Raw genomic sequence first — 18,735 nt, forward strand, 5'->3', positions numbered from 1 at the left:
TCTGGCAGATATAGATTTTGCCAGACGGATTTATTTTTTAAGTATTAAATTAGAAAAAGGTTTGTAGAGTTTAAAAAGCGATCACAAAGTTGGACGGCAATCGCCCCCAATAAAATGTATGCAACATATAAGCGAACTAGATAAAATAGCATGGAGGGTGGAGGGGTGGTTCGCGGTTGATAAAATAAATTTGTAAAACTTCTCTGAAAAGTTTTCGCTGCTGCGCATCCAAAACGAGGCTAATTTATGACAGAGGTTATGTTGCACTAAATAATGTGCGGTTACATTAAACTTATTTATGTTGCGATATCTCCAACCTCCAAGGCCAACATACAATGAAGAAAATTATAATAATATTATGTCTCACAAATATAAACCACTTTATAAATGGCTTATAAAGTATGATTTTATATTTGCACAGCCAAGTTTCCGCAGTTCATTTGTGGCAAAAGGGAAAAGGAAGAGTAACTCCGAAATGGTTGAAAATGTCTGGCAGATATAGATTTTGCCAGACGGATTTATTTTTTAAGTTTTAAATTAGGAAAAAGGTTTGTAGAGTTTAAAAAGCGATCACAAAGTTGGACGGCAATCGCCCACAAACACGTCCAACCAAGGAAGCGAGGCTGTGCAAGTACCGAAAAGAGATGTGTTACCAACTATGTACAAAAGGCTGAATGAATAATATGGAAACAAACGTGGCCACACCCCAATGGCCAGGATGGTAGAGACTACATAACAATAGTTTCAAAAAAGGTGAACAGTGAAGCAAAATATGGCAAAAATTTAGCAAAACAATATGAACAATACGTAAGGAAAGCTAAATAAAATATTATGCATTGTTGGTTGGCCACACCCCAATGGCCGCATTGTCAAGGACAATGATAATACCTATGGCATAAAAAAGGCACTTGGAATTCATAATAACAGAGGTAAAAAGAAAACAACAACAATAGTTATAATGCAGTTGAAAAATGGCCACACCCCTATGGCCAAATTGTAACTTCAACCAATAGTAGACATGATAATTATTCAAGTTAAAACAAACTCACCATACATTTTGTAATACCTAATCCATAGATCAACTGCTTTAACATTAAGCAGCACTTAAACATATATCACAGAAACTTAATCATAACATAACATATTACATGCATTTTTGGACTAAGAACTAAGAAACTATTGCTGTTAACACGACTTCAGAAAGGTAATTTTCTAACCAATAACGCTGAAATTATATATATATATATATATATATATATATATATATATATATATATATATATATATATATATATATATATATATAATATATGGCCATATTGAATAAGATGATTTTTTTCCACAATTCAGCCAATGGTGATGAATTTGATCACCAGAATTCTGCCAGATGTGAAACATATAATAAGTGTTTTTTCTCTAAGTAAACTGTAGCGTCAGGATAAAAGTATATCTGTACAAGAACAATGTATTAGCGTATGGATACAGTTTCCGTTTTAAAATGCGGATGCGGACGATGGATAGGGACGATGGATGCAGACAGCTTACACATTGCCTACAAACCTTATGCAGTGGCGCTATTGAAGGGCAAAAACTGTGATACGAAATGGGAATATTGGTGTTCTCCTGGCGGTTTTAATTATATAACACGCATATACTGTTTTGATTACTTTTTTTATGGAATTTGTGAACAGATGGCCTTTTAACCATTCAATCTACGTGTATGATTTTTCCTTTCATCCCGTTTATTTTCGTTCGAACCTAACTTTGGTCAAAAGATAAATATGCCGTTTCATTATAAACTGATCAAGCTGTTGCAATCTTAATTATAACCTTACGTTTTTTAATATTGATTTTCCCAGATGAAGTGTCCTTACACCATATGTTATTTATGGATGAAATGTAGGTACTCCCTATACATCGTTTCGTGTATTTTTTTAATTGCTCAAAGTGTTAGATGCATGATATTTTGCGGATTATTATATTACAGTTGAGCTTGGATAATGTTTTATCAAAATTAATGACATATTGCAGTAAATTTGCAAATTTTAATTCTCAAATTTTACTTTAGAAGTTAAATTGTAGTTGATATTTAATTCACACTTTTATTTCCTTCAAAATGTTTCTCAACGTATTTGAGGTGTTCCTTGTTTTTTTGACGTGCACGTGTGCCACAATTTTCACTTCTGTATGGCGGATGCAGAGAGCGGCGGAAGTTGAAGCAAGCATGCGCGAGATGCTGAGAAATTACGTCATGCAAAGTGACGTCATGGAGCTGCAAGTGCCGGACTCAATCAGAAGGTGTTGTTTATTGATTATTAGGCCCCCGATTGACGGTATGTAGTCTGTCCGTACGTCTCCATGGTTTCCGATCAAAACTAAAGAACGCTAATGCACAGAGACCTCAAACTTGGTATGCAGATTGGCCATGATCAAACTTGGTATGCAGATTGGCCATGATCAACAGATGAACCATATACTTTTGATTTTGGGATGAGAGATCTGTTAGATATTAAATAATATGTATCCATAAAATCCCAACTACTACTATGGCTATCTGTCCAACTTTCAGGGAAATTTTGTCACGTTCCTGTAAGAGTTTGTATTTTACTGCCGTTTTCTGTGAAATTGATAAGTAAATATGTCATAAGTAAATGACCTGTTCAGTGCATGAAAATAACACACAGAGTATATAGTCAATACACTCATGTCATCTGATATATTGGAAAGTTTTTTGTATATACATGATGTTAATTTTCTTAATATATAAACACAAAACTTGAATCTTCTAATTTTAAATTCAAATTCTAGAAAATTCCGATGTTATTTGAGTGAAAAAAAATCCAACATGGTATTAGTAACTATCTTTACATAAATTAACATTGAATACTAATATCACAATACATCAACATTTAACATCACAGAGAGTTTTGCTGTTTCATTACAGCACGCACTTTTCCCTTTTTAGCTCGACTATTCGAATAATAAGGAGAACTATATTACTCACCCAAGCGTCCGCGTCGGTGTCGGCATCGGCGTTGGCGTCACACCTTTTGGTTTTGCATGTAAGCACCTTTTGGTCATTATCTCAGCAAATGCATCATGTATTGCACTGAAACTTTAGATATGTATTCCCAACTATCCAGCCTGCTTAATAAATAAAGTTAGATAACACTAATTTAAATATAATGCAAATAATGGGCCTTTATTATTTGACTTAGAAATTCTGGTTAAGGTTTTGCATGTAAGCAGACATAGATTAATATCTCAGCAACCATTTGATGTATTGCTTTGAGACTTTATTCAATGGTACTCAACCATCGAACCTACTAAACTTACCAAGTGAGATAACTATAGTTTGCATTAAATGCAAAATAATTGCCCTTTATTATTCGACTAAGAAATTCTGGTTAAGGTTTTGCATGTTACCACATTTAAGTCAATATCTCAGCAAATAATCATGTATTGCATTGAAACTTTAGATATGTATTCCCAACTATCTAACCTACTAAATCAATAAAGTTAGATGACACTTTTTTGAATATAATGCAAGTTATGGGGCTTTATTATTTGACTTAAAAATTATGGTTAAGGTTTTTCATGTAAGCACACATAGGCTAATATCTCAGCGACTACTTGCTGTATTACATTGAGACTTTATACAATGGTACTCAGCCATCCAATATACTTATATAACCAAGCAGATAAATCTATTTTGCCTTAAATTCAAATAATGGCCCCTTTTTATTCGAAAAAAAATAATCTGGGTAAGGTTTTGCATGTAACCACATTTACGTTAATATCTCAGCAAATACAACATGTATTGCATTGAAACTTTATACAAGGGCCCCCAGCCATTCTACCTTCTGAATTAATCAAGATAACTCTTTCTTGCATATAATATAATTTTGCCCCTTTATTATTCGACTAAGAAATTTTGATCAAGGTTTTGCATGTAAGCACATATAGGTTAATGTCTCACCAACTACTTAATTTATTGAATTGAGACGTAATACAATGATCCATGCATGTTTCGCCAAAACTATTCAATTCTTTCAATGAAAAGCGGCGGAATAGTCGAGCGCGTTGTCTCTGTGACAGCTCTTGTTTTGTATCGTGGGCTCAATTATGGGCCTTGAGAATAACCAAAACTTTAAAACTAATTTATTTAATGCAATATATGTAATACTAAGTACATAATTTTATATTTGTATTTGGCTTTTCGTTTACTTTTCACGCATTTCCAATCCGCCAACTATATGCATATGTGATTGCATTTGAAGCTGTTGCAATAGTTGTATTTGAAATGTATTATGTATAAAGTAATCACCATGATCAACAAAACTGTAGTTGTTTGGATTTAACGCTTAAATGTTTATTCATAGATACAAACGTGAAAAAAATAAAAACTTATTTTTTAATCTTCCACCTATGTTAATAAATCCATATACATTTTCTTTCATGCCCGATTTTTCTTTTATCAATGAAACTTTAATGATCAATATTTTAACCGTACTTTAAATTTAAGATAAGTTTTACACACATGCGTTTTACGTAAAACAACTTAAAGGGTTATTCAGAAAGAATCGAGTTGTTATGATTAAAAATGTCCTCATATACTGTTCAGCTTGGCGCGAAAATTTCACTGCCACGTGACATCAATCTATTTACACCTCACACTATACACTACAAAGTAAAGTCAAGTCAATAAAACTCAAATTCATGCACCTGGGTGTTATGGAAATTATTACTATGTAGAAAAACAGTCTTGTGATTTTTAATATCACTCATCGCTCAAAAGACCACCCTAAGATCCGACGAACAAAAAAACTAAATTTGTTCAAAGATGCCTTACTTTGAATATACTTAAACAATTTATCTATCGACATTTAGAATTCTGACTTATTCTGCTTTTCACATGCTAATACTGTTTTAAACACCATTGATATAACTAAAACACAACTTAAACCAACCCTTTACAACCTAAACCATTGCCTTTTATGTGTAGCTTTTTGGACGAGTTGGACTCCCTTGTTGACCTCACATCACGGGAAAATTACCTTGAGAATCCCATTGATGCCTTCGACTTTATCCGCCGTAGGAGCACGACCTGGAAGGAGGTGGAAACGATCATGAACTGTGACGAATGTGAGCTTAACCCTCCCCGCAAGAGTAAGGCGTAATTCGCATCATTTTGTAACAAGCCTGTACAATGTTTTAATCACGGTATGAACATATTTGTTGTTGTGCGTGAAGTGAGCTTTTGGCAGCAAAAGAAAAGCAACAAGCTGATCTTGCTGTTGATGCGTGCTTATATCACGCTGATTTTAAGTGGATTAATGAGAAAAGAGTATTATAAGTTCCTCTGTTTATATTCCATAGAACAATACATATTGTCTTAAAAGCTATCTTTACCTACACATGGTTAGTTTTCTTCCCACTTATGTAATTCAACCAATTCACTGCCCGAGTTGTCTTGCATGTTTCTTGCCTGCCTGCTACCTGTGTGTTGGCATTTGACGCTTGAGTCATTAAGCACACGGTATCGAAGTAAATGTATGGTCACTCCGGCACCTATTACTTTGCTTACCATGTATTGGTATTGTATGTAAGATCTTATCAGAATACAGTTTGATCTGTAATATACCAAAAGCTCAGTTCAATTAATGTAACCATACAATAGATAGAAAATACAATATGCTTTAATCCATATACCGAAAGAGTACATTGAAGACATGGAGATGCTCATGTCAAGAACGCAAGAGTTAAACGTTACTCAAGACGACGCCGAGCATGCGGCCATAGCTCTCGTCCGCCTATGGAGGACATATCATCTCAACCTAACAGAATTATTCAGGTAACAATATATTCCCTGGCCTTGTTCCACAAATAAGTTGCATCCGCCACCTGAATATTTGTATTACTGTCAAATCGTATTATATGATTTTAGCCGGGAAAATATTTACTCGTTTCAGTTTTGTTTCACGAAACGGCGCGGTGCTTAGAGCACATCGAGAAGTTACGATTGCTTGAAACTCAAACTTACGAATGTCACGCGATTACTGTTATCAATTATTTTTATTTATCGTGTGTGCGCGTGCGTGTGTTTTATCATGCACGCGTGCGTGTTGAAACCCCCCCAGATAAAACAGGATAAACCAATGTGATGTGTTTCTTTAATAGACTTACAGCAATAACTAGATTACCTCTGATATTTTATCGATATATTTTCCTTTTCTTCAGGGGACGTGTTTCAAACACAACTACTCAACCCTTGGCAGCAGAAGACATTTTCTTCATAACAAACACTCTAAGCGAACGAGGGGATTTATACGCAGAAATAACTTGGCTTCAACAGTTAATGGCGTCACTAAAGGAGGACGAAGACCTTTGGTCTGACACTGTCTTGCGGAGAAGGGCTGTGAATATGCTGACGTCTGCTTATTCGAGGGTTGGCTTACTGTTATGTACATTTACTCTATCAAATGTTTGCTCGAGGACAACACTCAAGTTGTAAGGTCCCATTGCAATTATTTTATAGATTCATATTCACAATAAGCTGAGTCAACATCAATCATAAATAATTGATATATCTGTTACGGGAAACCATGTTATAGTTGTAACGTGCGAGCATAAGAAGGCCAACAGAACCCTTCAGATAAAAGCATGCTCGACCCTGAAGGGGTCCGCTGGTCTTTATATATAATAAATTATTTAATTCTCAATCCATACAGAACCCGTGCTTTGCATATTACCAACCAAGTAAACATACGTACTATGAACGTACTTCCGTCCATAACGGAATGTTATACTATGAACGCACATCCGCCGCCTACAGCGGACCGTTACATAGTTAACCATTGCATTCTAATTTTGATCAACATATTTTTCTGACTTGTGTATACGTGTATATTTTTGTATAAAACGTTGTTGCATGTTTAACTAACCTTTCCAATGCGGTAACCTAAATGCATGTGCGGAATGACTATGGTCTTTATATATGTGCTATTTTTATGATGTTTTGTTAGCCCTGTGTCTCGTTCAGTTTTTGGCTTTGACATTGTGCCTTCAAACATGGTCATCCTCTTTTTCATTGTTTGGTTTATAGTATTGCTTAACTTTAAATCTCTTTTTATTAATTTTAGTACGGCATGCCATGGAAGTCCGTTGACCTTCTTGCCAACGAATTGCAAAAAGGTAACTTATACAATACCCTTTCACTCTTGTTGAATGTAATTGAATATAGATATTAATGGACTTTAACACTTTGTCTGTAGGAAATAACCTATTAGATATTAATATTTTAAAATATGATCTATACTGGGTTTTTTCCATTATTTTTAGAATACAGCAAAAGCGTAGAACGTGACCTGAAGTATTATTCTATGAAAGTTCAAGAGGCCGAGAAGTCATCTGAAAATATTACACTGCAAGACTCTATAACTCCAAGAGAGAGCCATAGAATGAAATTATGCAGAGGTGAAGGTCTCCGCGTAAGTACTACAATTCGGTTTGCGATGATAGATATTTATTCATATTGTATGAGTGATGATTCATATGGGTTAAACAGTTTATATATTTATATATATATTTAATATGTTTATGTCAAAATTCAAAATGTATACAACCGAACGTCTATCCACATATTTTTTGTGGCTTTAAACAAGTACAATACAAACCAAAAAGTAAACGTCATTCATAACAAACATCAATGTTATTAATGACTGCTGTAAACATAGGAGACAGGTTTACAAATTCACAATACACATCATTGCAATAACCGTTGCTGTCAAGCAAGAAACTTCAAATGTTCAGTGCAATCAAACACATTCACAATAAACACAAATTTTATGCAATGATCACTACATACAAATACGCAAGGCCAACACATTCACATATCCATTTCAATACAACAGAAAATGGCAACGCATTCACATTTCACATCAATGAAATAATCGTTGCAATAAAAGAAGAATTGGCAACATTTCCACAATTAACAATAACAATGTTAATTGCAATAACCATGGCGCTCAAAAAGAGAGGAAAGCACTTTCTAAATAACTAAATGCAATGGCTGTTGCAGCAAAAAAGAAACGGAACCACATTCACAATTACCATTGCAGCAAACAAGAAACGGAACCACATTCACAATTACCATTGCAGCAATTAAGAAACGGAACCACATTCACAATTGCCATTGCAGCAATTAAGAAACGGAAACACATTCAAAATTACCATTGCAGCAATTAAGAAAGGGGAACACATTCACAATTACCATTGCAGCAATTAAGAAACGGAACCACATTCACAATTACCATTGCAGCAATTAAGAAACGGAACCACATTCACAATTACCAAACCACATTCACAATTACCATTGCAGCAATTAAGAAAGGGGAACACATTCACAATTACCATTGCAGCAATTAAGAAAGGGGAACACATTCACAATTACCATTGCAGCAATTAAGAAAGGGGAACCACATTCACAATTACCATTGCAGCAATTAAGAAACGGAAACATATTCACAATTACCATTGCAGCAATTAGGAAACGGGAACACATCCACAATAACCATTGCAGCAATTAAGAAAGGGGAACACATTCACAATTACCATTGCAGCAATTAAGAAACGGGAACACATTCACAATTACCATTGCAACAATTAAGAAACGGAACCACATTCACAACTACCATTGCAGCAATTAAGAAAGGGAAACACATTCACAATTACCATTGCAGAAATTAAGAAAGGGAAACACATTCACAATTACCATTGCAGCAAACAAGAAACGGAACCACATTCACAATTACCATTGCAGCAAACAAGAAACGGAACCACATTCACAATTACCATTCAGCAATTAAGAAACGGAAACACATTCACAAGTACCATTGCAGCATTTAAGAAACGGAACCACATTCACAATTACCATTGCAGCAATTAAAAAAGGGAAACCATTCACAATTACCATTGCAGCAATTAAGAAACGGAAACACATTCACAATTACCATTGCAGCAATTAAGAAACGGAACCACATTCACAATTACCATTGCAGCAATTAAGAAAGGGAAACACATTCACAATTACCATTGCAGCAATTAAGAAACGGAAACACATTCACAATTACCATTGCAGCAATTAAGAAACGGAACCACATTCACAATTACCATTGCAGCAATTAAGAGAGGGAAACAAATTCACAATTACCATTGCAGCAAACAAGAAACGGAACCACATGCACAATTACCATTGCAGCAAACAAGAAACGGAACCACATTCACAATTACCATTCAGCAATTATGAAACGGAAACACATTCACAATTACCATTGCAGCAATTAAGAAAGGGGAACACATTCACAATTACCATTGCAGCAATTAAGAAACGGAACCACAGTAACAATTACCATTGCAGCAAACAAGAAACGGAACCACATTCACAATTACCATTGCAGCAATTAAGAAACGGAAACACATTCACAATTACCATTGCAGCAATTAAGAAAGGGGAACACATTCACAATTACCATTGCAGCAATTAAGAAACGGAACCACATTCACAATTACCATTGCAGCAAACAAGAAACGGAACCACATTCACAATTACCATTGCAGCAATTAAGAAACGGAAAAACATTCACAATTACCATTGCAGCAATTAAGAAAGGGGAACACATTCACAATTACCATTGCAGCAATTAAGAAACGGAAACACATTCACAATTACCATTGCAGCAATTAAGAAACGGAAACACATTCACAATTACCATTGCAGCAATTAAGAAACGGAAACACATTCACAATTACCATTGCAGCAATTAAGAAAGTGGAATACATTCACAATTACCATTGCAGCAAACAAGAAACGGAACCACATTCATAATTACCATTGCAGCAATTAAGAAAGGGAACCAGATTCACAATTACCATTGCAGCAATTAAGAAACGGAAACACATTCACAATTACCATTGCAGCAATTAAGAAACGGAAACACATTCACAATTACCATTGCAGCAATTAAGAAAGGGGAACACATTCACAATTACCATTGCAGCAAACATAACATAACATAACATAACATATCTTTATTCAGCATTAAACGGCATGTGCACATTTATAGCCATATAATAAAGTACAATATGGAACAATGAAGACACAGATTATTTACAGAGAGGTCAAACATTCAAGAAAGTAAGTAGGTGTCATGTTACAAAAAGACACAGTAACAATTTACCAAGTTTGCTTATATATATCGACGATGCGTTGTTTAATTAATTCAAAGCTGATATCAGCAGTGTATTGATTTTGCCAGATGTTTGTCATACCTATTTGGTTTAATATTACTTTAATTTGATTAGCCCAATTTTTGCCTCCATATATGTTATTGTTATCAGCGTCAGTCTTGAGAAATGTATATGCATTTACCAATAACGCATTATTTGATTTTAATATTTTAATCCAATATTTTATCATTATTAATCGCCTAGCTATTATCATAGGGAAGCGCCCAAGTTCACCGTATAATCCGTCTAAATTGGTCGACTTTTTTACGTTTAAAATTTTTCGGAGAAATTTACAATGGATTATTTCTATATTTTTAGATTCGTGATTTCCCCATACCTCTGCACTATAGTTAATAATTGGTGAAACAAGACTGTCGAATAGTTTGCATTTATCAATTGAACGTAACTCGATTTGGTTGAAAACGATAAATAAGTTATGGAGTGCGTATGAAGCGTGCTGTGCTAGTCGCTTTTGTGTTCTAAACCAATTGCCATTTTTAAAGAAGTGGATGCCCAAATATTTGAAGGATTTTCCAGGTCATTTAACATAGACTGTAATGCTTCTGGTGTTTGAGCGAATAACACCGCATCATCTGCAAAGAGTAACAAAAATATCTTGATTTCATTTGCTGTAAAAATACCAGCTATATCAGCGTTAATATTATTTATAATGTCGTTCACGAAAAATAAAAACATTAGACTGGAACTTGGATCCCCTTGTTTAACACCGATATTTGATTCAAAATACCGTGATGTGTTCGAATTATACCGTACACAAGATTTGACAACGCTATACATAGCTTGAAGCGCCTTTACCATTTTTGAACTCACATTTTCGTTTATTAGTTTTTGCCATAGATGTAATCTATCTATTTTATCGAAACATTTTTCATAATCTAAAAACGCACAATACAATTTCTTTTTCGAGCTAAGTGTTTTAGAAATAATTGACTGTAAAATGAAAATACAATCATCTGTAGACTTTCCCTTTTGAAAACCAAACTGATTCGTTATCATTTTTTTCATGTTCTTTTGACCATTTTGTGAGCCTATTTAATAGTACCTGTGAATATATTTTTCCTATAATATTTATCAGAGTGATTCCTCTGTAGTTTTTGGGATCCTCTATGTCCCCCCCTTTGAAGATTGGTACAATTATGCCCAGTCCCCATGAGTTTGGATATTCGCCGTTATTAAATAGAGTATTAAACAGTTTGAGTAGAAATCCAGATGTTTGATCGAAAGAATGTTTAAAAATTTCTGCGATTAAGTTATCATTGCCCGAACTTTTATTATTATTTTGTGAAAAAACGGCGTGTTTAAGTTCAACGTAGTTTATATCTATGTCCAATTCGTCGTCATAATTAATAATCGGATTATGGGTATCATTGTCAGCATTAGTATATGATTCAGTACCATACAAGGTCTCAAAATGAGAGTATAAGTCGTCAACACTCAGATTTTCGGCATTACTATTATTGCTTTTGTATTGCTGTTTGATCTTTTTCCAGAATTGTCTTGGTTGTTTTGTTGCTAAATTACGTAGTGTATTCTTTTCTCTAGTTTTAAATTTATTCTTTTCTCTTCGCTTAACTCGGTTATAATTAGCTTTAGTGTTTACAAAATGTTGTCTATTTTCGTTTGTTTTATTTTTTAAAAACACATTTCTTGCAATCGTATATTGTTTTCTAGCGCTGTAACATTCTTCGTTAAACCATTTTTTTCTTTTTTGCATGATTAGTTATGTTCTTATCAAAATTACGACGAGTTTTACCGAAAATATTCAATGCATTTTCTTGCAAGAGATCAGTAAACTGTATAACAATATTATCTAAATTTTCGTCTGGAGTGTAGTTTTCAATACGCTCTGTAAGAGTTTGCATAGATTCGACATTTTCTCTATTTAAAAGAAGATCGTGGAAAGCATTTATCTTAGACTCATCCCATTTAATAATTCGTTCCGCATTTTTTACATTAGTCGCGGGCTGCTGGTAAATATAACGTTGTAAATGTATTTTAATTCCATTATGATCCGAGAATTCATTCGGTTCTAATACCTTAAAGTCACTTATGTATTCAAAATCATGTTTATCTAAAAAAAATCCACTGTGCTCGAGCCATTTAGTGAATGAAATGTAAAGTCGCCGTTATCATTGTGTAACCGACCATTACCAATAAGAAGCGAGGTAGATTTACAAAGCTCGATCAAACGTTGCCCGTGCGAATCGATCACTTGATCCCTATTGACACGTGGTTTAATATCAACAATATTTGACATATAGCTGTCATCGTAATCAATGTATTTGTCAAAATCTAATATGTCGGATAAATCCGCTGTTCTTGAGTTCATATCACCTGAAATAAATATTTTGCCAAGAGATTTAAAACTTTCAATATCAGATTCAATAATATCGAAAAAATCTATATCATTTTGGTTTAAAACAGTGGAACCTTGCGGTTAAATATATGTGTTACAGAAGTATACATCATGATCAAACTTAAACAATGAACTGCATAATTTAACCCATATTATACCGCACTGATGTTTCTTCACAATGCTTATTTTACTCCTTAAACAGTCTTTATAGTAAATTGAAATACCACCGCTATATCTACCTTTCCTTTTCCTTTCCTTGTATTAAATGATTTATTACCATATAAATGTTCACTTTGATATCCTTTAATGTTTAAATTAATCTTGTTGTTATTCGCTAACCAAGTTTCAAATAAATAATATATATTAAGAAAGTCTGGGTCTGCTAATTTTCGTGAATGTCCATTAATATTCCATGACAGGATCTTTAAATCACTCTCCTGACATCCCTAGTTCTGGCCCTGTGCGTTGTAACGTGGAGGATCGCATACTTTCCCGTTGACGTATGTCTTGAAGAGGTTGCCGTTTACGTAAAGTTTATTTCCAGCAAGCCTTACATTTTTTCCGTTTGATTCTTCGGCTTTGATGATATCAAATAACGCTTTCCTGGCATCCCTGGTCTGTTGCGGTCTCTGAACACCGACCCCCTGCCTGGCCTCTTTGAGTTGTTTTTTTACGCCTTCGTCGTACGATTTTTGTCGTATCTTTTCTCTGTCGGTGTAATAGTGAAACTTACCGACGATCGGTACAAGAAACGGAACCACATTCACAATTACCATTGCAGCAAACAAGAAACGGAACAACATTCACAATTACAATTGCAGCAATTAAGAATGGGGAACACATTCACAATTACCATTGCAACAATTAAGAAACGGAACCACATTCACAATTATCATTGCAGCAATTAGGAAACGGGAACACATCCACAATTACCATTGCAGCAATTAAGAAAGGGAACACATTCACAATTACCATTGCAGCAATTAAGAAAGGGGAACACATTCACAATTACCATTGCAGCAATTAAGAAACGGAACCACATTCACAATTACCATTGCAGCAATTAAGAAACGGAAACACATTCACAATTACCATTGCAGCAATTAAGAAAGGGGAACACATTCACAATTACCATTGCAGCAATTAAGAAAGGGGAACTCATTAATACTTATCAATGCAAACAAATGGTGCGTTTAATAAAATCAGAGATTCTTTATAGCCTTCATGTCTAGATTGCTGTAAAAAAATAAATGAATAAAAGTAACATACTTTTCATCGTTGTTTCCAGGACGTGAGTGTTACATCCAGGTTGTACTGTCTTTACAGGCAGGTAACCACGCCCTATCACCGTGTCAAGGAAGAGATTCTTAATTTAAAACCACGCATTTCGCTCCTTTACAACTTGATATCTGACGAAGAAATCGAACAGTTCAAAGAGCTTGCTGTCATCAGGGTATGTAACAATAGTTGAAAGAAGTTGACTAACCGCTGACAAACTACATACCTGTCTCCTGTGTGTGTGTGTGTGTGTATATATATATATATATATATATATATATATATATATATAGCTGCCATTTTTTAAAAAAAATTGAGATTATTTAGTGCAGTTCTTATTTAGCCATCTATGTGATAAACAAAACTCGAACCAGTTTGTTGATGAAGGCACGTCTCTCTATATCACCACGCTTGCTTTTAGTTTCTTATAGTAAATATTGCAGTTATGAAAAAAATGACTGCATGTTTAACTTAGTTTGTTGCCCCAACATCCACCAATAACGATATGTTGATATTCATGTAATTTGTGTGTTGTATGTTTCTCGTTTAGTGTCTTTGTGGCCTTGACGCTAATGCCTTTAAACATAATTTCAAGTTGTGTAGTCCTTTACATCAAGGTTTGGTTACTTGTTTTCAGTGTGTTTGATTTGCCTCGATCCTTGTGCCATTTAACGGGACATTGATAACATTTTAGGCTATTCAGACTTGCGCCTGTTGTTTTAAATGATTTTGAATATGTTACTTTCAATTCAGATGAAAGAGTCGCGTGTCTCATCGTCTATGAGCACAGTGCGAGATGTACGAGTCAGTGAAACGTAAGCATAGCTTTTGAAGTTTCCGAACTTAACAACGCTATCTATGTTTTTGAAACTACGTCTTGGAAATCGGATCCAGTCACAAATGCAACTCATGGGTCTGCTAGCTTGGGTAGCATAATGCATGAACATTTTACGAATTAATTGTTAAACAATATGAATATAATGTGCGTCTGGCTGTTAAAAAAACAATGTCTTTTTGGTGATATATTTTGGAATAAGAAGGACTTCAAAAAAGAGTTTAATTTCGTGGATGCAAAAATATATTTATTAAAATAGAAACAACAATATAGGCTAAAATATTTATTTTTGCTACTTGGTATTCAGGAATCTTTGACGAAGTATGCTGGAATCATGATCGACCTTGCTACCTGGAGAAACTCAAAATCCTTTTATTCTGTACGCCCACAGCCAAAATCGTTCAATAGTAGTTGTTTCGCATATTTCGGATGTAAAATAAAGGAATATTTGGTACTGAAAGAAGGGTTACACCCTTATAAAGCCACAATACGCTGTTGCTGTTTATATTTCAACTATTTTGGCGCCTAGACGCATTTTTGTTCTTGTATTACATTTGTGTTTGAATGCAAAATCGTTTTGAACTTTACTCTACATTCGTAAAATCCCAAAGCTCTTAAAAACATCTGAGCATGAACAAGCAGATAAATCGATCGGTATTTTGACACATTAGGTTCTTTGTCCTTCAAACCCGCTTTTGCATTGCACAACACAATTCCGAAACATAAAATAAACAGTTTAAACATCTAATGTGAAGAGTTCTTTGAAGAAGAAAGTCATGTATTTACTAAAAAAGTCAGATGACTCTTCAGATTGATGAAAATTAACAAGTACTTTATAATTTAAGACTAATTTATACTTGGAAAGTGTTAATCAAGACTTTTGCTTCTATGGCAAAGGGCGTGGATGGCGGACACAGTGGATCCTCTTATCAAGCGTCTCGGTATGCGGATACAGATGATAACAGGCCTCAACGTCATGCAGCACTTGCTCCCGTGTGCCGACTCCGAGTCATTCCAGGTATTGTAAATGTCCGTTAACGACATGGAATTGCAATTAAAAGCAATGACGTTCCGATCCTTGCTACGAGAATGTCCAAATGATCGCAGGAACTCTTGGCCCGTATGAACCGATGCGTTCCATGCATGTTAAACGCCGGCTAACGCTAGTGAATTGTAATTGAACGCAATATTACCGAAAACCTGGCTACGAGAAGGTCGGGATGGCTACATATGCATCTGGTCCGTATGCCCCGAGGCTTTGCATGAATGTTTAACATCTAAACTAGTGATTAATTAATGAAAGCGTATACCCTGCTCCTCACCTGGCTCGTGCATTAGGCATTCCAAAAACAACCGTTGCAAAGAAAGGTGCATTTTTAAAGCTATTGTAATCATGAAACAAGTTTATAAGTATTTTATTAACCATTTACAGCTTTAGAAATGTATGAGCCTGTAAGTCATGATTAACTTTAGTTTTGATTTAAAGTTTAACTTGATATTCGTTTGCCTTTTCTTGCCTGAAATTAGAACTTGACATTTACATAAAATCAGTTTTATGTTTAAATAGTATGTACAGTCAACGGTTGTGATTAAAAAAGTGAGCGAAATCATGGCATTTATCTGACCCAACAGCCAAGGCTGGTAAAAGTTAAGTGACAATGATAAAAAAATGGGTAAATTGACAATAGACAAATTATTCGCGATGTCTAAGAAAAGTTTCGCCGCATGTTTACCAAGTGTTTGTGGCTGCCAAGGTCCTCTGTCTTAGTACATCACTCTCGATCCGGTCTGTTGAGTTCATTAAACCGGGTTTATGTCCATTTTTTTGCTACTGAGCTTGTTTCTGTAGTTTTTCACATAGGTATTCAGTTAGAAATCACTGGCATATCCATGAATACTGATAATTGCCTTTTGCAGGTTCTGAATTATGGAATAGGTGGCATGTACACTGATCATCACGATTATCTTGTAAGTGTGCGAATCATTTATAATACAATTTAATATGATCAGAAAAAACATTGAGACTAAAAATAACATTATGACATAAATTAGAATTTTAACCACATTAGCATTTATAATATACTGTACAGTCGTTAGAAATAATGTAGGGCATTTGCAACCGTCATGACTGACGTGTGGCCAGGGCGTTTTCCTGTTAATCACTATCATGTCTACATGAAACAGGAGACACTTCGTATATTTTACGGACATATTGTCTTGTATTGTATGTGTGTTATCGCAGATGGTAACAGAGCGCATCTCTGTTATTTTATATCATGTCAATCTGTGTCACTATGTACACTGGACGGACATTGCATATTGTATTTATTATGTGTGTTCACACTCATATTCACATGTAACAGGAGACGCCCCTGCTGTCTTTCGGCCCCCTTCCCGAGGAACAGAGTAAGGGCTACCCGCTGTACGACCTCTTGTGTGGGGAAAGAACTGCTACATGGATATACTATGTAAAAATAAATATCGGAAATAAAACAAACACGTCATTGATGATCAAGTTTACTACTAAATCATGGCATTTCTATATTCTTCGAGCTGTTCCCATAAATTGATATGAACATTGAATAAAAGCATCAAAGGGCGATATTTAATTTGATAATGGTTATACATGTTTATAACACATTTTTCAATAATTCATATTTTTAAATCATCATAAGGTATGCTAGGACAGCTACAGTTGGTGTACATATTTTTCAATTTTAGCTAAGCAATGTGCAAGCTGGAGGGAACACGGTTTTTACGTTGCTTAATATTACAGTTCCAGTTGTCAAGGTAACATTTGGAGACAACATAACGTACAGACGATATATTTTTTTTACAAATACTGTGTACCTTTTCCCTTTCTTGCAATTTGAATATGTTGTCAGTGCTGATGCAGTATAAGCACTGACTATTATAAAATATTGTTTTTTTCGTAAATGAACCAGATTGATGCATTTAAATTATCGTCAGAGAAAGTACATGTTCTGTATCCTCTATATATTTGTCGATGAAAAAAGCAAATGACAAATCATAAAAATTAATATTGTACTTTGAAAATATGCATAGCAAACTCAGATAAACCTAAAGTCTTACCTTCTGTTTACAACTGAGTTGGTTCTTACCAGGGAGGCGCGGCGTTCTGGTACAACATTGACAGAGCTGGAGTGCACGACCATTGGACCGAACACGCGGGATGCCCGGTCCTTATTGGGTCTAAATGGAGTAGGGTTGCGCATTTAATATAATGATATCATAAAAATAAAATAAAAAAGGATTTCGTTTTTTTTTTGTCACACATCTTCTGTATATTATACATAAATTACTTCTAATCGAAGTATATGAAAAAATCCTCAAATGTAATATTTTAAATACTAAATAGTTAAGGACTTAAGATCTTAGCTTTATATTTTCAGTATCCAACAAGTGGATTCGGGAGACAGGCCAGGTTCTAAAACGAACTTGCGGGAAAAACATGAACGCTCTTGACGGACCACTTTGAAGAAACGTATAGTGTTTGCAAGGCTTTGTGTGTAACACTTACAATAACATGTATTGTTCATCAAAGATTTTAATAAAATAAATGAAATTGCTCACGAAGTGTTCCTATTATTTTTGTATTTCTACATTCATGGCACTCAATTCAGTCAATATTCAAAATATAGAAAATAAAGGTCAAACCAAGTTGATGTTTCTATTGATTTATCGCACCTGTTTTTCAAGTTTAAGAAAGAACAAAAATGTTTTTAGGCTACCATTAAGATTTTCATCATAGCGTTCGCAATAAAAATGATTCCTATACCGAAATCGTTGGGCATCCAACAAATGCATTTAATAACAACACACGTCAATTCATTAATACTTCGCTTGCCTAATTTAAATACGCGTAAATTTACATTTCACTGACCGTTCCAAGGCGCTAACAATCCTTCATAAACATACCTAGTCTTTTTATATAGTA

The 18,735-nt window shown here is 34.6% G+C and overlaps 1 protein-coding gene across 1 annotated transcript; it reads left to right on the forward strand.

Annotated features, from left to right (window-relative positions):
* Positions 1–1,884: 1,884 nt before the first annotated feature.
* On the forward strand, positions 1,885–18,357 carry LOC128221887 (prolyl 4-hydroxylase subunit alpha-1-like). The gene is made up of 14 exons (XM_052930546.1): positions 1,885–2,298; positions 5,006–5,169; positions 5,719–5,854; positions 6,241–6,448; positions 7,143–7,194; positions 7,342–7,490; positions 13,953–14,117; positions 14,696–14,757; positions 15,675–15,795; positions 16,695–16,745; positions 17,141–17,245; positions 17,499–17,567; positions 17,903–17,999; positions 18,191–18,357. Exons 1-14 carry the CDS (start codon positions 2,117–2,119, stop codon positions 18,274–18,276), a joined length of 1,647 nt encoding a protein of 548 aa, XP_052786506.1. The 5' UTR covers positions 1,885–2,116; the 3' UTR covers positions 18,277–18,357.
* The last annotated feature ends 378 nt before the right edge of the window (positions 18,358–18,735 follow it).

This window comes from Mya arenaria, chromosome 2 (assembly GCF_026914265.1).
Source record: "Mya arenaria isolate MELC-2E11 chromosome 2, ASM2691426v1".
Classification (NCBI taxonomy): Eukaryota; Metazoa; Mollusca; class Bivalvia; order Myida; family Myidae; genus Mya; species Mya arenaria.

Excerpts from the sequence above, each read along its gene's own strand:
- LOC128221887 (XM_052930546.1), top strand. The coding sequence starts at position 2,117 with ATGTTTCTCAACGTATTTGAGGTGTTCCTTGTTTTTTTGACGTGCACG. Across the intron at positions 7,491-13,952 it reads GCAGAGGTGAAGGTCTCCGC|GACGTGAGTGTTACATCCAG; the intron begins GTAAGTACTACA and ends CGTTGTTTCCAG. Across the intron at positions 17,568-17,902 it reads TTACAGTTCCAGTTGTCAAG|GGAGGCGCGGCGTTCTGGTA; the intron begins GTAACATTTGGA and ends GGTTCTTACCAG.